Source organism: Triturus cristatus, chromosome 10, assembly GCF_964204655.1.
Source record: "Triturus cristatus chromosome 10, aTriCri1.1, whole genome shotgun sequence".
NCBI lineage: Eukaryota > Metazoa > Chordata > Amphibia > Caudata > Salamandridae > Triturus > Triturus cristatus.
Genome location: NC_140593.1, coordinates 64,156,595 through 64,178,654, shown reverse-complemented (window position 1 = coordinate 64,178,654; position 22,060 = coordinate 64,156,595). Strand labels below are relative to the sequence as shown.

Here is a 22,060-nt window from a genome sequence, read left to right as displayed (position 1 = left end):
ATACCTTGTGTACCATCCTCCCCTGACTAATAAGCTAGTTTTATAATAATAGACGGTCTCTATGTTTGAAGATCCAAGATCAGCTTAGGTGAATCACATCACCGGATCAGCACTGCTCTCTGTGTCTGGAAAGGTTTTCTCCAAAAGTGCCAGCATCATGCATGCAATGCCATATTAAAGGCACCCGAGTTTCAGATATCTGCAGCTGTGTGCTTGTGTCTAGAGCGTGGGCCCATCAACCTGAATTCAACAGCATACATTGTTAGTTGACCTTGACGGTTTCTGCACACAGTGTTCAGACTAAGGTCGCGGTGCAAGTCTAGGGTTGTGAAAAACAGACCGTTCTCATGTGAAGAAAAAGCAAGCAGGCAGTTTTACTTATAATAACAGCTACCTGTAGTGTCGTGTGCAAAAGCAGCCAAGTGGCAAGATGGTGGTTAACTTCTAAAAACGCTTATGCTAACATAGCAATGTGTGCAGGCAAACCCCTGTCTTCACTACACTTTAATAAAAAAATAAAAAAGAAAGAAAAGTATGATGTGGCTACATGGGCCCAGTCTGTAATAAACAAATGATATGTGCTTGGTCTGACCAAGCATTCAGATTGGGAAGGCTTGTTACTTTGTCAAGTACAGAAGGTGCAGCTGAGCAGTCACACTCACTGTAGAGTTCAGTTTAACTAGTCGTTCATATGATACGGCGTGGCCTGAATGGCCTCAAACCACTGAAGAAGCCTGGCCAAGTGCAATTTGGAAAGTGCCGGGTCTTCAGACATTGTCTTGCTTATCGTTGCTATACACATAAGATGCTCTATTTTGAACACCTGGAGTCTTTGCCTTTACAGAGAAACTGCTCATCAAAATGTAAATGGATACATCCAATCTGATGGCTTCATGTGGTCTCTAGTAGCCACTGGCCATCGGAGTGACTTTAAAGCTTCCTTACCCATCTTTGGTGCCCCTTGTGTATCTTTACCCTCTGTTTGTGGGGCTGTTGTTGTGTGTAGCTGTTGCAATTGCTGTATAGGTGTAAGAATACTGGTAGAGATTGTCCTTTAGATCTAGACTCTACACCCTCCATTGCACCCAGGCTTTGACCACATCAAGGATGCATTTGTCCTTTGTGCACAGCAGACAGACCAGCGAGTGAGTCGAGTCACACATGATGAGGGTGATGGGGCAGCATGCGAGTAGACTTTGAGAGAGTCAGGTGAACGGCTTGCTGGTGAGAAGTGAGTTGGAGGTTTGGGGGTGGGGGGCTGAAAATGTCTTTCTTATTTGCCAGTTTGTCTTGCTAAACTGAATTTTGTTTTGTTAACATTTGCTCCATGTCTTCTGAACTGTTTTATGAAGGAGACAGGATTGCATGAAGGCCTTTGTGTGGTTGCCATCCTTGGAGCTGGACCAGGGTTTTGTAACCACTATAATGGATTAGGGCTTCTATGGCTTACAGTGTGACTGAACACAAGCTGCCATGCTGAGTGCGGGTTAATATTACAAGACTTGTTTGTCCCCCTTACTGTTAACTTAGGGTGGTGGGTCATCTCCATGGTAGTCTCCAGGGGCCACTGGCCATGCTACTTCCTATTCGCCACCCCACATGAGTGTCCCGAGATGGGGGTGCGTGTTGCCATTGTCTTTCGCAGTGGAGTGCGGTGTCTTGGGTGTAGTATTTTTACTGGCACTGCGTGGAGTTAGCTTTCTTACTTTCCACTCTGCGAGTTGTCTTCTTTTCACCAATATAAGAAGGCTCTAGGATGTCATGTGTTATTCATAAATAGGGAGGCACGCTTTCCACTGGTCGTTTCAGAGCCCTGTAGACCAGAAGAAGGAAAGGCACTTGACTGATGGGCTTGCTGAGCACCCCACCATTTTCTGTTGTCACCCTGCCGGAATACCTGGAAAATGTAACCAAGTCCTGTTGTGTATGAAAGTTTGAGCTCAAATGAAATACAGAAAATTCTTTAAAAATTAAGTCATTTTATTGTTCCTTGCAGGCGTGTTATGCTGCTTCCGCTATAGGGTACCTGACAGGCCGGTAAGCTGTGAATCGTTCACGTTTTTCTTTGTGTTTTTGGCAATATTTCCTACTAGAGAAGGTTTGGTTTAATACAGTGTCATAGAAGGGGGATGGGGCACATGAACCAAGAGATGTAGGTGCCCAAGCTGGCACTGCCACCCATAACTAGAGTTCTCGCTTTGTGCTGGTGTGCACCATGGCTTAAGTTTCTTAAGCAGGTTCAGTGTAAGGATGGACTTCCCCTGGACAATCCTTTTTTTTATTTTTTTTTTATTTTAAAGAATTAGAAGTTCATAGGATTTCCTCCAAAGCTATTTGGGTACCTAGAAAGTTCTTGAGTGTATCTGGGGAAACTCCCAATAACATTAATTACCTGGAAATGCTTGGGGTATGTAGACATCTGGGAGGTGCAGAGCGCACATGCACAGAGTACATGCAACAGCTCGAAGGACCTGGGTTCCTAGGAAGCCACAACTGACTAGACCTTTCTTTCTCTTTCAGCTGTCTTCACCTCTCTTGTCCTGACTCTTTCCATTTGGACCCCTCTGCATCTCTGCTGTTTTGTCACATCCTCTTGTTTCAACACTTGTTCCCTTTTTCAATGCTGGGTTGTTTCTACCCCCTGCTTGACTCGATTTGAACCTTCTTCAAGTCCTGCTTGATTTTCTTAGGTTCCTTCTTACTCTTCCTAGTTGCCCCTTCATCTTTTTGACTGTTTCATATTCTTTACGGCTGAAGGTGCGTTTTCCTGAACAGGAGCAAACGTCCCCACTGGGAACACCCTGAAACCAGTTAATTAGTAAACCTCTTTGTACTGTATAAGTTCATTACAAGTCAAAAATGTAACCCTAATTTCCTTGATTATTGACTTCGATTTCATCTTAAGAATGTATGCCTCGTATAGTGTGACTCACAACTGTATACTATGGATGAAATCAACGTCAATATCCAAGGAAATTTGAGTACCTTTTTTGTAATACTCCTAAGCTTTGAAATCCATTTTGTTTTATCCCATGCTCACTTCTCTATTTTCTGTTCTTTATAGACCTGGCGCCTGCCTCGTTGTCTCTGGCCCTGGCCTCATCAACGCTCTAAGCGGAATGGCCAACGCGAACGAGAACTGCTGGTAATATCAGCCAAACAGGATATATTTTCATTCTCGTAAGAAGTGTTGTTTGTGGTGGGTCAGTTTGAAAATTATGCCTGCTTTGTGTAGGTAGCGATTACTTCTGTATGATTAACAAGTTCCTTAATTAGATGTAAAAGATTTTAACTAAGGAGAGGTAACCTGCTGTAATGTACTTTTTCTTGATAAATACATTTGTATTGATTTTACAAAGAGCACCAACAAAGCAACAGGATTCCAGGATGACAAATAGATATATGCAATAATCAGGAAAGCCCAAAAATCGTGTGTGTGTGTGTGTGTGTGTGTGTGTCAGCGCATTTCCAAGCAGTCGCTATATCTCTCTTGGCCACCACCATCGCCGTGGTATAGAATAGGTTTTCATTTCTGGACCCATCCAGCCCATCCGTGATGCCAAGGATTGCATGTTTCGGGTCTTGCGGGATCTCCCACCCCAATACCTCAGTGAGTTCCTCCTCTATGTCACCCCAGAATTGTGCCAAACGCGAGCATTGCCACACCATGTGAAAAAATCTGCCGGCTCCTGACCGCACCTAGCGCAGGCCGGGGTAAGTTGGAGCCCCGCGCGGTGCAGGCGCGCAGGTGCGCAGGTGTCAGATAAGCGGCATGTAGAAAATAGAGCTGTACCATGCGCAATCTGGCGGAGACCGTGACTGTCCTGGGGGCCATAAGTGCATCGCGCCAATCCTCCTCCTCAAGGAGCCCACCCATCCCTCCCATTGTGTCCTTAGTCGCTCAAGTGATGTTGGGGTATTGTTAATGAGTGTCCGATATATGCGTGAAATGCCCCCCTTCCCCAAATCCCCCAGCAGGATTTGTGCCTCGGGAGGGCTGTGATCCAGGAGTCTCGTACCGGTTGTAAGGTGTGCTTGAAGTGCATGGCGTAGCTGTAAATATCTAAAGAACTGTGACTGATGTAGGGAATACAGAGTCTGGAGATCCCGAAAGGAAAGCATGTGGTCTCCCGCCCAAACGTCACCCAGTTCCGAAATGCCAATAAGGTTCCAGGACTGAAAGCCTTGCAGCCCGTTGACTTCCCTGAGCCAGGTACCATGCCACAAGGCGGTGCACCGGGTCAGTGTGTGGGTCCACTTGGTGTGACGCAAAGCGGCCCGCCATGCCAGGAACACCCAACGCGTCACCTCCGGCATATGGGAAGGGACCGGAGCCCCATACAATAACTCACTGATTTCCAGTCTATATGCCGGGTCGGACCACCCTCCGTTAAGCCAATCGTGTAAGGGAAGCAAACGAGTATCCAAATAATAGAGGTATAGGTGGGTCATCCCTAAGCCCCCGTCAAAAGAAGGGATCCGACAGATGCCCAAGGCCAATCGGGACCTGCGTTTCCCCCAGAGGAATTTAGAAGCCAGGCTGTCAAGCTCCCGGAACCATGCCCTAGTGAAATTTTGTGGGGTATTCTGAAGCATATAGAGGAATCTGGGAAGAATCATCATTTTGAAGAGGGCGACTCTTCCCATGGGATTCAATGACAGAGACTGCCACTTAGACAGGTCCTCCTGAGCCCGCTTCACCAGGGGGGGGGGACGTTAAGAGCCCAGCAGAGTTCAGGGAGTAGAGTCACCCATATCCCCAGGTACTTGAATGATTGGCGACGGAGCGGTATAATGGACTGCCAGTCGAAGCATTCTATGGATGCGTGAAGGGGGACCAGGACCGACTTATCCGGGTTGATCCGGAGGCCGGAGGCCTGCTTGAAGGACCAGAGGCATTGGGGGCCTGAGTTCGCAGGATCCGCCAAATAGATCAGGACATCGTCCGCGTATAAAGTAATTTTGTCTGCATCTGTATTGGGCCATTCCGAACCCTGCACCCGTCCACAAGAGCGTATCAGAACCGCCAGGGGCTCCATCACCAAAGCAAAGAGCAGGGTTTTCCATACAGATAAACTTCGAAGGGTTTTTCACGGAAGTTGGATTTCTGCGTGAAGCGTTAGCTTTATTGTGTGGGATTTTAGAAAAATAAGTCTGCCATTAAAAGCCAAAATTAAAGGTCACACGTTTCAATGATAAAAGATCCGACTGTCTCAATATCATTCATTGGATTTTTGCCCAAAGTTCTTCGTGTACAATATCGAGTGGGCCAGTATCTTGGAGGCTTCCGGCGAATTGATGTTCCAGTGGTCACCTCGTGCCCTTGTCTTAGTCGTTTACATTGATGTTCAAGCAGCAACGCTGGCATCCTGCTTGCATTTTTTGTTGAGTTCCCCCTTTAATTGCACACAACTTTTTCGAGTCTCACTATTTTATCAACCCCCTCACAAATCTTTATATTGTCTGCAAATACCTATGGTTAACTACTCATGGCGTACCTGCTCTGTACAAGAACCATTACTAGTTATCTAGTCCTTGGAGATCCATTTACGACTAAGTTAAGGAGCACTGTAGTCTCCTGATGCTTGAGCCGGGAGGTAGAGCTTGACGCTAAGTTACTTGCTGCTATTTTCATTTTTAATTGTTTTTAAACTGTTTTACTTGTATTTAATTGTTGGGAGTATTACCAGCTTTTAAAATCATTTTAATTCAGTCCGCGGGGTTTGCGCTTTGTGTTGCTTACCTGCACTTTTCTAAGGCATTTGCACCAGGGATGCCATCAGATCGGCACTCCAGCTTCTCGTGTGGAAGCAGGGAAGCAGGGGGGACGCCATCTTGGTGGTAACTCCTGGCCCGCACTAGCTTTTCCCCTCCATGCCAGCACTTAAGCGGACGCTCACTCTGGCCCGCCACTGTAGTCTCCTGAGGCATGAGCCGGCAGGTAGAGCTTGACGCTAAGTTACTTGCTGCTATTTTCATTTTTTATTGTTTTTAAACTGTTTTACTCATATTTAATTGTTGGGGGTATTACCAGCTTTTAAAATCATTTGTAATTCAGTCCGCGGGGTTTGCGCTTTGTGTTGCTTACCTGCACTTTTCTAAGGCATTTGCACCAGGGACACCATCAGATCGGCACTCCAGCTTCTCGTGTGGAAGCAGGGGGGACGCCATCTTGGTGGTAACTCCTGGCCCGCACTAGCTTTTCCCCTCCATGCCAGTACTTAAGCGGACGCTCACTCGGGCGTGCAGCGGGCGCGCCGTAGGCACGCCTAAGGCAAGCCCGTCCGCGCCGGTACGCCGCCAGCCATGCTGCTGGGTGCACGCCCGGATCGCTTAGGTACACCAGGGATTCTCTGTTATCCTTTGGACATAGTTTTCCCCTGTGCAGCGTAGGTCATTGTTTATCTCCGGAGGGACCCTTCTGCTGTAACAGATGCAGGTACAATTCGTACACCTCTCGTCTACCCGCAGCTCCCATTCCTATCAAAACTCCCTTTAAAATACTCCACCTGAATGCGCGTTCTTTAGTTAAACACTACAACGAAATTTATGATCTCATTGAGTCAGAATCTCCAGATGTCTTCTTCGTTACCGAGACATGGCTCACGGCCGATACTGTTGTTGAACCTGGACTTGCTCTTCCTCCGGGTTTTAACATCCACACTATCAATAGAGGAACCAGAGGTGGTGGTCTGGCGGTTATCTTTAAGACCCCCCTCCACTGCACATTCGTTCGCGAGGACATTGCTGGCTCAGAGTGTGCCCGTTTCTCCATTTCACTTAATGCCAACTTCGCATTCTCTGGCCTCTTGGTCTACCATCCTCCTGGCCCCTCCACTGAATTTAAAGTAGCCATCATGGAAGCTGTTCATGTTCTGGCTACCAGAACAGCCAATTTCACCCTTATTGGCGACCTAAACATTCATTTCGATCACCATCTAGATTCGGACGTCAGCTCTCTGCTTGCTGATCTTGAAGCGTGTCAACTTAAACAACTGGTGCTGGAACCCACTCATTTGGCTGGACATTTATTAGATCCGGTGTTTTCTAATATCCCTTCCCTCCAGGTCAAACCCCCTAGCCCTGCCTGCTGGTCCGACCACTACCTTATTACTATTCTCCTTCCACAGGTGGCGACCACTCCTAGAGTTGCGACTAGGGCCATGTTTAAACGTAGCTGGCACAAACTGAAACTGGAGGATCTTCTGGCCTTCCTGTCTTCCAGCCCTCCCACCCTTGACAACCTCGACCCTGAACAAGCCTACAATGCTATCCGTGAGTGGATTTATGCGGCACTTGACTCCCTTATTCTGACAAAATGGTCTAAGGGACGTGACTCCTGCTCCAATCCCTGGTACATGGACTCCCTTGCCGCTATGCGGAGCGCCTGCAAACATAGCGAGCGAGCCTGGCGCAAGGACTATTGTCCCTTAATGAAGAAACAATATCAGGCCGCTATCAAAAGCTACCACAAAGCCATACGGCTAGCCCGTACTGCCTTCTTCACTAATCAGATTGCTTCCAGCAACAACCCCACAAAATGCATATTCAAGATCCTCAATGATCTGAAAAAAAGGAAAGATCCACTCACTTCGCATATCACCTCCGGAAAACAATGCGAAGAACTGGCATCCTATTTCGTTCGAAAAGTTGCAAATATTTACAAATCTTTCTCTAACCGCCCCGGGATGCCAGAACATCTCTCAATCTCTACATCTTATTCCTCCCTGGAGAGCATCCCTCCTATCTCACAAGAAGAGTTCCTTGCTCTCAGCACCAAAGTCAAATCAGGGTCTCCTCTCGACCCTATGAGACCAGCTCTATACCGAGAGTGCCTTTCGGTTCTCCTTTTGCCTCTACTCTCGACCATCAATTCCTCATTCAGCAAGGCTCTGGTTCCCCTGGCTTGGAAACAGGCCAAGGTACTTCCACTGCTGAAAAAACCCCTTCTGGACCCCACCAAGCCCGAGAATTTTCGACCGATCTCTCTTCTACCGTGGGTGGCCAAAGTAGCGGAGGTACATGCCAATAAAGTTCTTTCTGATCATATAATCAAAAATAAGATTTTAGACCAATCCCAGAATGGATTTCGTGCGGGCTACAGCACAGAAACCGCCCTTCTAGCTGTGAGCGAAAACCTACGTTCCATCCTTGATAAAGGCCAAACAGCGGCACTCGTATTGCTTGACCTGAGTGCCGCGTTCGACACGGTCTCCCATCGGATCCTCCTGCGCCGGCTAGAAGAAGCCGGAATAAAAGATCTTGCCCTTGAATGGTTCCGCTCCTTCCTGACAGACAGATCTTTTCAAGTTTTTGCCCCCCCTTTTGCTTCCTCCATCAAACCCATTGAGCAGGGGGTTCCACAGGGCTCGGCGCTAAGTCCGGCCCTGTTTAACCTCTACGTACAACCCTTAGCTGCAGTCGCCCATCACCATGGTCTTTCCATGGTTTCTTACGCGGACGACACCCAGCTTATGGTAGCTCTCTCGGACGACCATGTTCACGATGCCTCTCATTTCCAGATAGGCCTTGAGGCTATCGCGGGCTGGCTGACAGAGAATTGTCTCCAGCTGAATGCCAGTAAATCCGAGGTCTTCTGGTAGGCAGGGACAGGGAGCTCTGGAACTCCCATTGGTGGCCTCCATCCCTGGGACCTGCCCCCTCCCCCAAATTGGTGGTAAAGAACCTCGGGTTTCTGTTCGATTCGACCTTGAGCTTTCAAGAACACACCAAAAAAATAGCTGCCACTTGCTTTGGTCTTCTACGTGCCTTAAGACCCACGCTCCGGTTCTTTGACCCGGCTACACGCCAACTTATAGTCCAGGCCACTATTCTCTCGAGACTAGACTACGCCAACTCTCTGCTGCTAGGCGCCAATAAGGCGGAACTGAATCGTCTTCAACGTACTCAGAACTCTGCAGCTCGCGCCATCCTTGGTCTCTCGAGATCATGCTCAGGAGCAAGGGCTGTCCAACGCCTTCATTGGTTGCCGATTTCCAAAAGAGTTGACTACAAATCCCTCTGTCTCACCTTCAAAATTCTTAAACTCTCCACCCCCGAGATCCTGTCTGACTTGATCACCCCGTACATCCCTAGTCGTACGCTGCGCTCTTCTGAATTGATGCTAGCTTCTGTTCCCAGAGTCAAGAGATCGAGAGCTGGGGGCAAGTCTTTCCGTCTTTTGGCAGCCAAGCTTTGGAACTCCCTGCCGCTGAAGATCCGCAGCCTGGACTGTCTGACCTCTTTCCGTAAAGCTATTAAGACCTTTCTCTTCCCTATGGCCTAATTATTCTTCCTCTGGATACTGCTACTAGCGCTGGGGCGCCCCTTCGTTGGGGCAGCTGTGCGCTTTATAAATGATTTTAACATAACATAACATAACTTGTCTTGTCGGTCCTGTCCACAGGTTCTGGAGTCGAGAGGTGATTAACCATTTTCCTCCAGAACGCTCAAAACCATAAGATGTTTTGCCAGGGCGAGTCATTTGAACTGCAGCTTCAGGATCGGTTGCCACATTTGTGCAGGTCATATTAAGGGTTTTAAGCATCCTGTGTTCTTGTGTGGTCCTTCCTCCATGAAAGTGATGCTTGTTTTTGTTTCAGGCCGGTGCTGGTTATCGGGGGCTCTTCAGATAGAAACCAGGAGACATTGGGGGCGTTCCAGGAGTTCCCTCAGGTAAGTCGCCATAATGTGGCCCCGCCACTGGAGACTGTTCTGCCCGCATCGAATGATTGATACTCGGATATCCCCTCTCCGTTGTGCCTATGCAGAGGGTACTGAGCACAGCATTGCATTCTCTGTCCTGCTCTTCCTCTGACCTAAGAGAGCCTGAGCAGGAACACCACGTATCCCTGTTAAAGCCTTACTGTGACGAATGGGGTGTGTTATATGGGGTAGTTGTTCAACCTCACAGTGTAATGTACTTACCAACCGCTTTAGGAGCCTTCGGTTTTGGTGGTCAAACCTGCGGCTCAACCCTGGGTAGCTGTGGCTCAGAGCAGCAAAGCTTGCACAAAGTAACAAGTGTAAAGCATTTACACAGCACCAGAACAAGAGTGAAGAAGAAATTGACAAGACACAAAAGAAATACGACACCAGTTTATAAAAGTAGACTATATTTTTAGACACCACAATGGAAAAAAATCCACCAGAGGTTTCTGGAGATTTGGAATTTACAAGATATAGTAAATCAAAGCATTTCACTCAACCATGAACAAACATTGGTAAATTCAGCAAATTTGACACCTAAAAAACTTTAACACTAAAACGTTTGGACTAGCTGTAATGGGGCCACTTGGAGTGATTTTAGGCATCCAATTCCAGTAAGGAACCAGTCAGGGGGATCACCAAGGTTCAGAAACAGGTACCTTAGCAGGTGAAACAATCTTCAGTCAGTTCCATGAACTTTTATCCTTTGCAGGGCTTTCCTAAAAAAGTGATCCTGATGCAAGGGATAAAGGATGCTGTAGATGTGGTGCGGTCAACATGGGTCTTACTGCAAAGGGGGTGAGATGATCCTGGTCACAGGGTCTACGTCTGCGAAGTCCTATCTGTGCTGGCAGAAGTCCAGTCGCCACTGGACTACCAGTCACCCAGTACTGCAGTCACCAGCCAATCCTTCCTGGGTCGATAACTCATCCTCTGCGGGTCCCAGCTGCATCTCTGGGCTCAGCGAACTCTGGTGTAATTTCGTGTGTCTGGTCCCTGGCGCTGCAGGACGGCGGTTGGCAGTGGGTTGAAGGCTTTAGGCTACCAACTTGCCCCAGCAGGCTACTTCAGCTGTTATGTCCCTGTGCTGCAAACAGGAGGCCGGTCAGCTGGCCGTTGGAGTCTCTTGGCTTTGGCTGAGTTCTGGAGACGACCGTTCTTTGAGAAGTGTGGTAAATAATTTAATTACCGGGACTTAATTTGATACAGGACATAATAAAAATAGCTCAATAAATAAGAGGCAGAATCCGTGGTATAAGAGGTTAGGAATGGGCTTTATTCCAATGGACGATTCGAATCGTGGCCTCCAAGTTCCATCACCACGAAGGTTCAGGAAGTGAAGTACATACATTATTGATAATTAATCACTTTTATACAATAGGCATTACAGTAAAGCAAATGCAGGAGGCGTAACAATTGATAAGGAAGATAACATTATACATGCGTAATGAAAATGGGCGTGATTGAGCGTAACAAAGGGACGTCATCAGGTGTGATGTCATAATAGGGTGGTTCCATGAAAGGATTTCGCAATGTCAGCAGAAATACTTGGCAGAAATGCGCGCGCAGCAGCATGACGTATGATTGACGTGCGACTAGGGGGTGAAGGGGACTTGACATTTAGCTCTACATGCGGCGACAGATGTCTGGAGGGTCAAGTCAACCTAAACCCAAATCATATCTAACATCCTATGTTTAAAGAACTATGTTATCCAAAAGAGAGGTCTCTTAGAGTAGAATCTTATTCTATACTGACTATACTGACTGTTAGTGCGTGTACAAGCGTCTAAGTGTCTACACTAGATGCGAGGGCAGGAATCTTCCATAGTAACAGGGCTATGAATTACTTGCATAAAGACAGAGAAGCCGGGCCTTTGCTCGGTAGCTGGGAGAATGTTTACTTAAACTACTAGACAGGAATGCATTGGGCAGGGAGCGGAGCAGATCATTTCGAAGGTGAAATACAGTTCTTGGCAGGCAGCAAGCTGATGTCAGGCACCGTGAGCCGCGCAGAGAAATGAGACAAAGTTCATGGTCACAGATGCAGGCTCAGACTGGAGCTTTCAGAGGCAGAAGGCAGAAAAAGGCTTGATGGCAGAATCAGGGCCTACTCGCCTGAACTGTAAAATGGCATAAGTGAACCATATAAATGCGGTGGCCTTTCGTACTTAGGAATGGAATATCCGACCCATTCATGGCGGATCTGAAAGAGGACATGTTAACGGTGGACGCACATGTATTTGCGTCTTCATAACTGGAACTGGAGGAAACATACATGTACTTGTAACATGCACATAGAACTGTTGGGGTCCAAGATAGGGGACATAACTAACCAGAAAAATCCATATTTCCACATTCCCTCCTTGTCCCCTACTTGCCCGTCAAGAGATATCAATCTTCATTAATCCATTGATCTGTTCATATAGCATCATTTGTTCTTCTTTCTTTTTCCGGGATCTTGAACGAAAATCTTGATGTGGAATACACGATGTGGCACACAGACCACAAATCGCTGGTCCACATTGCAGGCATAAGCAGCAACTGAATAGTATGAGAAGGCCAATACCTAGGAAGGATAGAACTCTCCATCCCCAGGCTGATAACACGCTCCAAAACCACCCGGACCAAGTCCAAGTGCCTGGATTCTGGTGTATCTGGCTCACAATCTTATGAAGGCGAGTTATAGCTTTATATACAGATGGCGAATTTTCTGGTATGAATACGCAGCAGCTTGATCCGATGACCCTACAAGCTCCGCCCCTATCGGCCAGGATGACGTCAAGGACAAGACGATTTTGAAGCACAACAATCCGCATAGCAGACTGCTCTTCTGTTAAATTGCCTAAGGCGGAAATAGTTTCGTTCACTACTGCTTCAAGGGTTCTAGTTAATCTACGTATCAGCTTACTATTAGTAACGGTACCTATATAGGGAAAGAGACCTTTATTGAAATCTGTGTATTTTTCCCATGCTGTTTCAGTGTAATCGACTATTGGGAGATCTCTCCTTTCTCTATTGTGTACTAAATGAGTATTTCTGTGATAATCGGGAGGAGCTAGAAAAACAGGTGGCAAAAGGAATCCAATGTAGCAGGTACCATCCCAATCTAGAGGCAAACGTACATATGCCGTCTGACCACATATAAAATAGGAATGGCGGGAAGCTCTAAATGTCGACTTGCCTTGATCACTGAATTCTATTACAGTGGTGCATCTACTATGGCCCATATTTATGGAACCATTCTTTCTTACACATAATTCACCTTTTACTGGAAATACTGACATGGCGGGCAAAATTGGAGTAGCTTCGGATTCGATATTTAGGATCATAAGATTAGGCGTAAAATTACCTAATCCATATACTTCATTTTCTAGATCAGTTCCTGTTCTTTTGGGAAGTCCCTCCTTGTTGGGGTGGCAGACTTTAAGTAAAACTAAGTTCAGATTTCCCCATACCCAGTTGTCTTGATAAACTGCAGAATTTGAATCTAAGGAATTAATTAAACTAAACCATGCTCCACAGGAGCCGTTGTGTGTGAACGGGTATGGAAAAAGAGGTAGAATTCCTTTATAGTTCTGATAGGGAGGGAGTCGGCCACATATCCAACAATTTGTAGCATTGCTAACCTGATGGGAATGATGTAACATACTAATAAAAGTGTTATTGCGCAGCGCAAATCTATAAGACAATTCATGCGGAGGTAATTCACTAAAAGAATGTTCAGCAGTAATATTATAAACATGTCTAGAAATAGGATAATATATGTGCAACAATATACTTGCAATAATTATTAAAAGACTTAAGAAAAACAAAATTAATAACGTCACTGTGCAATGACTACGCAGTGATTTACAGTATGCATGTCGTTTCATCATTTTTCGTGTTTTTTCTCTATTCAGATCTAAGGGATACATGTCAGAGACAAATTCAACCGCTTCACCTTGGAGAGGACTTAAACAATCAAATTGCCCGACTGGTTAGATCTGAGTTTTAGTTTATATTGTTCGTGACTACTTGATTCAACCAAAGGAAGTTTTGAGTCAATGGGTGAAGACACACGAGGTGTGGTTTTTACATCCGATGGTAGTCCATAAAATTTCTTGATATGACTTGAATGTACCCAGCCTTTCCTGCCTTCGATCTTCACGGCTGTCCTTGTGGTGAGCAAGACCAATTGCGGCGACCTCCACCTAGGATCCAGCTGAGTCTTTCGATCAAAGTTCCTCACCAAGACCAGGTCCCCCGGAACTACGTCATGGGGTTTCACCTCAGTGTTGTCAGGAAAAGCTGCAGCTACCTGTGAACGACAAGATTGTAGTGCAGACATCAAGGAAGCCAAATAATCTGTCAGCATATTACAGTCAATATCAGTTATTTTACGTGGTATAGGCGTCCCCCACATATTTGGTGGTCTGCCAAAGATCACCTCATACGGGGATAGCCCTGTTCGAGAGTGTGCTACCATTCTCATGTAAAAGAGTGCAACTGGTAATGCTACTACCCAGTCGACACCTTTCTCCCTGCATATTTTGGACAATCTAATTTTCAGGGTCTGATTATGTCTTTCCACGAGACCTGCTGCCTCGGGGTGTCGGACACAGTGGAATTTCCACTGATAGCCTAACAAAAGTGAAACGTGTTTCATTAGTTCGGACGAGAACGGCTGGCCGTTATCTGAGTAGACAGCACGTGGTAAACCGTATCGTGGGAAGAATTCTCGAACTAACTGTTTGGCAGTAGTCGGGGCAGTGTAATCTGAAACCGGGTATGCCTCTGTCCAAAGGGAAAGAGCACAGACAACTACGAGAACATATTTGAATCCTCGACATCGTTCCATCTGGATATAATCCATCTGGAGGATTTCAAAAGGGTGATCAGGAGGCTGAAATCCACCCTGCTCTACGGGAATGCTTTTTCCTGGGTTGAACTGACAACAGATCATACAGGTGCGAACTTTTTGTTTGGCTGCTGCTCGTAAATGTTTGTTGAACCAAATGTGTTGAATGCTGTCTAGCATAGCTTTCTCTCCTAGATGCGCTGGACTATGGACAGTGTTAATAATGACTTGGACCATTGAATCAGGAAGGAACCACACAGATTTTTCCTTCGTCATCCATCCTTGATCCGTTTGGATCCCTCCTAATTCAGTCCATTTCCTTATTTCGTCTGGAGTAGCATGTGTCTGTATGTCAATTACATCAAGAGCGGGATCCTTAACCATCATGCAATGTGTTGGTGTCTGGACTATTGTCTTTGTCATGTCGGATGTTTGAGTTTGAGCAGTCTGTTTAGCTGTTCTGTCAGCTAGATCATTGCCTTGAGAAATGATATCAGTAATTTTCGTATGAGCTTTGCATTTCATAATCGATATTGCAATGGGTAGATGTATTGCATCTAATAAGGCATGAATGAGGGGTCCGTGCTGAATGTGGGCACCGTGAGAAGTTAAATAACCTCTCTCTCGCCACAGCACGCCGAAGTCATGTACAACTCCGAATGCATAACGTGAATCAGTGTATATGTTGACTTTTCTATTTGTGGCTTGAATACAGGCCTGTGTCAGAGCGACGAGCTCTGCTGCTTGAGCGGACAAGGTATTTATACACTTGGTTTCAATAATTTCAGTGTCTGTTGTGACTGCATAAGCGGCCACTAACTCTCCTGTACCTGTTCTCATACATGAACCATCTACATACAACGTCGGGTCTGGATCTGACAATGGGACATCTGTCAAGTCTTGTCTGGGTTTCGTCGTTATTGTAATAACTTCAATACAGTCATGAGCTAGTGGGTCTGTTCCGATTACAGGTAAAAGTGTGGCAGGATTCAATGTGTTACAACGTCTGATTTCTATATGTGGCTGAAACAATGTTAATTCGTAACCTGTAAGTCTTGCTATGGTCAAGTGTTGTGTTTGCGTTCGGTTCAAGAGAACCTCTACTGCATGTGGTACTTGTCCTGTCAATGGATGTCCTAACACTATGGCATCGCTTTGTCTGATTGCTAAAGCTGTCGCTGCCACTGATTTCAGGCACGCAGGCAGAGCCTGAGCTACGGGATCTAATGTACTAGAAAAATAGGCACATGGTTTGTGTGATCCTGCTTGTTCCTGAGTGAGTACGGACAAGGCAGTACCTTCTCGTTCTGTAACAAAGAGTGTAACATGTTTTCTGTAACATGGTGTTGCTAAAACAGGTGCTTGGCATAGAGCTTTCTTTAAGCTTTCAAAAGCTAGTGTGTGTTCCTGAGTCCAAGGGAGGACAGTCGATGTGGCTGCCTCCTGTGTTGTCAATTGAATGAGTGGTTTTGCTAGAAATGCATACTGAGGGATCCACTGCCTACAATATGAAGTGAGGCCTATGAAAGCCCGCACCTCCTTTTGTGTCTTGGGTATTGGCATATTTGCAATTAGCTGAATGCGGTCGGGTGTAAGCTGCCTTCCCTCCTTGGACAGCGAGTGTCCAAGATAAACAACTCGCTGGACACAGAATTGCAGCTTAGAAGGGGACACCTTGTGCCCCTTTTCGGCTAGAAATTGTAAAACCGTCAGTGATGCTTTTTCACATTCAGGTTCGCTTCGGGCGGTGATCAGCAGATCATCGACATATTGAAGCAGAGCAGTGTTGACTGGCATGTGTATACTGTCAAGTTCTCGTTTCAGTGCTTGGCTATAGATGCTGGGGCTTTCTGTAAATCCTTGGGGTGCGCGTGTGAATTTAAAGCTTCGTCCATTTAAACTAAATCCGAACAGGTATTGACTTTCTGGATCTATTGGGACGCTGAAAAAGGCATTCTTGAGATCAATTACAGTAAAGAATGTTGCTTCGAAATCAATAGCTGTCAGTAATGAAGAGATGTCTGGAACTACGGGGTATTGTGGTATAATACATTTATTTAATTCGCGCAGATCAATAACCAATCGATATACTGGGGGAGCCTTTGGATCAGTTCGTTTAAGAATCGGAATTATCGGTGAATTACATACATTGGAGTCGGTCTCCACAACCACTCCTTGGCCAATAAGCTCGTCAATGATTTGCAGTAAAGCCATTACAGCATCTGGTGGTAACTTGTATTGTCGCATTCGTGGTAGTACCACTCCTGCCTTTAGTGTGACTCGATATGGTGTAATGTTCATGCAACCAACATCAGTAGGGCCTTGTGCCCATAAATGTGTGGGTAAAGTCTGCAGTCGGGAATCCATGTCTCGGGACACATAGTGCCCTTTGAAATCACGTAAAAACAATCTTACTCCTTCCGGAGAACAACATATTATAGCTCCTAGAGCTGTCAGTGTTTTTATACCTAACAAGTTTTCTGGACATGATTTTGTAAGCAATAAATCTGTAGTTCTGGTCAAGGGTCCTATCGTAAGTGGAAGAGGCTGTGATACTTCATTAACAATAGGTTTTCCTGAAAAACCAAGGGAAATATTCTGTGAGCCTGAGAGGGGTGCCCCTGGAACTTCACTACGTTTTATAGTTGTTCGACTTGCCCCTGTATCAAGTAAAAATTTTCTATCTTGGCCTAATAGTTCACTATGTACATAAGGTCCTTCTTGGTCTACGGGGACCTCGATAAGGGGTAAGTCAACTTCCCTCTCTAGGCTGGTTCATGCATATCGTTGATAATCAGGATAGTCATACTGTGCGGTCTGGTACAGCTGTCGTGTCGTTGTTTGTGTGGCAGCACCCGGCAGCGCTGGTGCAGCTGGCACAAACTGTATAGACTGTTGTGGAGCTGGCATGGACTGTGCATGCTGCGGTGCTCCTTGTTCATTCTGATCCTGTCTAGGTGGCCGTGGTCTTTCTTGTGTTTTACCTGTGGCGATATTACGCTTCAGGACTGGGCAATCGTGTATATAATGTCCTGGCTGTTTACAATAGTTGCATGTCCCTTTTACAGGTCCTGCTGACTCACCGGAATGTGTCATACCCTTTTTATGTCCTTCAGCTGGAACTGTCTGAGAGACTAGCATTTTCATTTTCGTGTCTTCCTCCTCCTCGTTTTGTTCAAACTGGTCTACCGCTAATCTCTCTTCGTGTAGGCGTTCTATTTCTTTACGGATCTTTCTGCACATGGCTATTATACATTTTTGCCTATCATGTCTCCCTTCTGATATATTCTGGCTCCATCTGGTAAGAGTTTCCATTGTTTCCGGGTCTACCCCCGGTCGGTCTTGATTTCTGATCACACAATTTATGAGGAAACGTAACAGTTCCCCCTGTATCTCCACTTTCTGGTATTCCATAGCTCTGTTAATACTTTCAGAATCTCGCCCTGTTTGGACATAATGATATATATTGTCTAAATGCATAGTCATTCCTGGTAGCTTTCCTAAATACACCGCGGCTCGTCTGATACGTAATGATGCCATGATCATTTCGTCCTCTTTGCCGGGCACAGGGTCATATCTACAATCTATAAGAAGTTCCTTAAGCGTGCGGGAATTTATGAGTTTGGGGGTACGTGGATGTGCTGATTCTTGAAAGGTAAGTTTATTTACTCTGGGTGGCGTAGAAAAAATGTTGGTAGCACCCCCAGTAGCCCCGTCTGGAGTATCGGGCGTGAAAGGATTCGTAGAACGCGATACAGCAACTATAGGTGTGGACACAGCTATAGAAGTAGCTGTAGGAACAGATGTGGAAACGGACGTGCTTGCCGGAATTTGTGTCAGGTTTTGTTGTTGTAAAGATACAGATACAGGATCTTGGCGTTGAACCTCCCCGGCCGACGGTCTATGTGGGGCGGGGTTAGCATACTCGGGAGCTGCGTCATCTAAATATGAGGAAAGAAAAACATCTTCTGCGGTTCTAGGATGCCCCTTAGGATGTACTTTTATTGGAAATAATGGGGGCGGCAAGTCTTTTGGTATCCCCGGAGTAGCCTTAGGTAATCCCTCGGCCAGAAGGGGATACATACCCTTCATAAGGGCATTTTTTTGTCTGTCTACTTGTTCTGATTTCACTCGTGTACTTTCTTCAATTAATATATTTTCTCGGACTTTATTTGAATTCTCTTTACTCTTTTCTTCCTGTCTACGTGCTTTTTCTGTACGTCTATACGATTCTTTACGCCATAATTCAACGGCGTCTTTCTGTGACTGTCTGGCTTTCCTTTTCCATAACTCTTCCTCTACTTTCACGATGCAATCTGCATCCCAGGTCCCAGCTGCGGGCCACCTCTGACTTTCTGGTAATTCCTTAGTGTAGTCTACCCATAGATCAAGAAATAATATAGCGTCTAAGCCGTGTTTATGATACATGAAGTACCCTGGAGTGTCCCTAGGAGGAATGGGAACAGCTTCTTCGAGTACCCCTTTTCTAGTTGTGATCTGTCTTAGTTTCGAAAAGAGCGGCATATTGAGAACTGGTCTGATACTTGATCTTGAACAAACTTAATACAATAAACCACGATAATGAACAGTCATTCACACCACAATATGCAGGACGTATTAATACATTTAACATTTAACATTTAAATGAGCAACGATGATGATGACGATCTAAGAAAACTTAATCACTAAACATAATACTCGGCATTAACTGAATTATTCTGAATTTATATACTTGATATACTAGATATACTGCTAAACAGTACAGATACACTGCTAAAACAGTGCAGACCGGATTTGTGTACCCAAACCCGTCTGGACCGGCACAACTTATGTGCACGCCAGAACGCCTCCCCAGTAATGGTACTCACCGGGTAGCTCGGAACGGAAGGCCTCGGAACGGAACTGAACTGAACTGGACCGGACTGGACTCGACTCGAAAACTTCGGACACTTCGGGACATCGGAAACCTGGTGGGCCTCTGTATACCTCGGATCTTGCTCTCTCAGCTAGGCTCTGGTCGGGATACTTCGCACTTCTCACCGCCTCGTCTGGGTGTTGATCGCAGCCTCAGTCGCCCCCGCTTGACCGGAGGGAGATACAGGAAATCCTGCTGGTACGCGTTGTTGTCCGTCCAGCTGTGGCAGGAGACCGGGCCTGCAACGCACCGCCGGCGCGTGAGATGAGAAAGTGTCCCTGTTCGGGCGCCATTCATGTGGTAAATAATTTAATTACCGGGACTTAATTTGATACAGGACATAATAAAAATAGCTCAATAAATAAGAGGCAGAATCCGTGGTATAAGAGGTTAGGAATGGGCTTTATTCCAATGGACGATTCGAATCGTGGCCTCCAAGTTCCATCACCACGAAGGTTCAGGAAGTGAAGTACATACATTATTGATAATTAATCACTTTTATACAATAGGCATTACAGTAAAGCAAATGCAGGAGGCGTAACAATTGATAAGGAAGATAACATTATACATGCGTAATGAAAATGGGCGTGATTGAGCGTAACAAAGGGACGTCATCAGGTGTGATGTCATAATAGGGTGGTTCCATGAAAGGATTTCGCAATGTCAGCAGAAATACTTGGCAGAAATGCGCGCGCAGCAGCATGACGTATGATTGACGTGCGACTAGGGGGTGAAGGGGACTTGACATTTAGCTCTACATGCGGCGACAGATGTCTGGAGGGTCAAGTCAACCTAATCCCAAATCATATCTAACATCCTATGTTTAAAGAACTATGTTATCCAAAAGAGAGGTCTCTTGGAGTAGAATCTTATTCTATACTGACTATACTGACTGTTAGTGCGTGTACAAGCGTCTAAGTGTCTACACTAGATGCGAGGGCAGGAATCTTCCATAGTAACAGGGCTATGAATTACTTGCATAAAGACAGAGAAGCCGGGCCTTTGCTCGGTAGCTGGGAGAATGTTTACTTAAACTACTAGACAGGAATGCATTGGGCAGGGAGCGGAGCAGATAATTTCGAAGGTGAAATACAGTTCTTGGCAGGCAGCAAGCTGATGTCAGGCACCGTGAGCCGCGCAGAGAAATGAGACAAAGTTCATGGTCACAGATGCAGGCTCAGTCTGGAGCTTTCAGAGGCAGAAGGCAGAAAAAGGCTTGATGGCAGAATCAGGGCCTACTCGCCTGAACTGTAAAATGGCATAAGTGAACCATATAAAGGCGGTGGCCTTTCGTACTTAGGAATGGAATATCCGACCCATTCATGGCGGATCTGAAAGAGGACATGTTAACGGTGGACGCACATGTATTTGCGTCTTCATAACTGGAACTGGAGGAAACATACATGTACTTGTAACATGCACATAGAACTGTTGGGGTCCAAGATAGGGGACATAACTAACCAGAAAAATCCATATTTCCACAGAAGGACATGGCAGGCACAGTCCCTCTCCTTTTCTAGCAATATGATGCAGCAGGTACTGTCCACGACAGTGCAGTCTCTCTTTGCCGGTTCCATGGCTCAGCTGGCGAGTCCTCCTCTGTCCTTCTTCCAGTCCAGTCAAGATCTGAGTTTAGGGGGGCCATACTTATGCTCAGAAAATGCCCTCGGGGTAGGGTGTGGTTGGTAGCCAAGGGGCTACCAGGTTCCTTTTTACTTGATGACCACTATCGGCAATGTGTGCAATTTTTGCATCTTGGGATACTGTTCTGCCAACTTTCAAAATGGCAGGAACCCCCCCTCCCGGGGTGCGGCGCTCCCTAGACCAACCTAGAGGAGTGGCTTCCAAGGGGTCTACGCGCCCTTGGAAAGCCGGTTTTGGCAACAGACTTTCCCTCTCCTGTCTCTAATGCCAGCCTGTCTGCCTGAATAATGGAGCAGCCCGTCTCCCAAGTTTCACTCATTTGCCCGTCAAAGGCGGCTTCTCCTTTGACGTCGCTCAAAGTCCTCTCAAGCTTGGCAGAAATTCAGTCTTCCCTGAGCTACCATTCTGCCCGATACAGCGGATATAGCATTTTTCTTCTTTTGTCCACAGCTTTCATTTTGGGTGACCTAGCTGCACTTTGACAACTCTCCCGGGTACAGCAGACTCTGGGGCAACTGTTCACAATGGGTCCTGATACTTTGGGCTGCACGTGACGAGGAGTGGTGATTGAAGAATCTGGGCTACCAACTTGCCCCAGCAGGCTTTTTCAATGGTTGTGGCCCTGTGCTGCGAACAGGAGGTCAGGCAACTGACCCTTGGTGTCTGGCTTTGGCTGGGCTCAGCAGTCAGCTTCTCCACAAGGACACAGTAGCACAGTCCCTCTTCTTCTGATTGTCACCAGGTAGAGCAGGTGCAGTACATGTCAATCAATTTGTTGTACTTTTAGAGCGCAGCTTATCACCCTAGAGGGTATTCAGGTGCTGTGCTGCAGGTATTAGTCGAAAAGCCAGGTCTTGAGTGCCTTCCTGAAGTGGGTCAGCAAGGGTGCGGTGCGGAGATGAAGGGGGAGGGGGTTCCAGGCTTTGGGAGCGAGGTGGGAGGAGGAGCATCCTCCG

General features: G+C 46.3%; 1 protein-coding gene across 2 annotated transcripts in view; it reads left to right on the top strand.

Annotated features, from left to right (window-relative positions):
• Window positions 1–22,060, top strand: part of HACL1 (2-hydroxyacyl-CoA lyase 1) — a 172,190-nt gene that overhangs the window by 46,814 nt on the left and 103,316 nt on the right. For both annotated transcript variants that reach the window (XM_085630421.1, XM_085630420.1), the window contains exons 3-5: window positions 1,997–2,037; window positions 3,065–3,145; window positions 9,603–9,675. In XM_085630421.1, coding sequence (XP_085486547.1) covers window positions 1,997–2,037; window positions 3,065–3,145; window positions 9,603–9,675 — 195 coding nt within the window. The remainder of the gene's footprint in view (window positions 1–1,996; window positions 2,038–3,064; window positions 3,146–9,602; window positions 9,676–22,060) is intronic.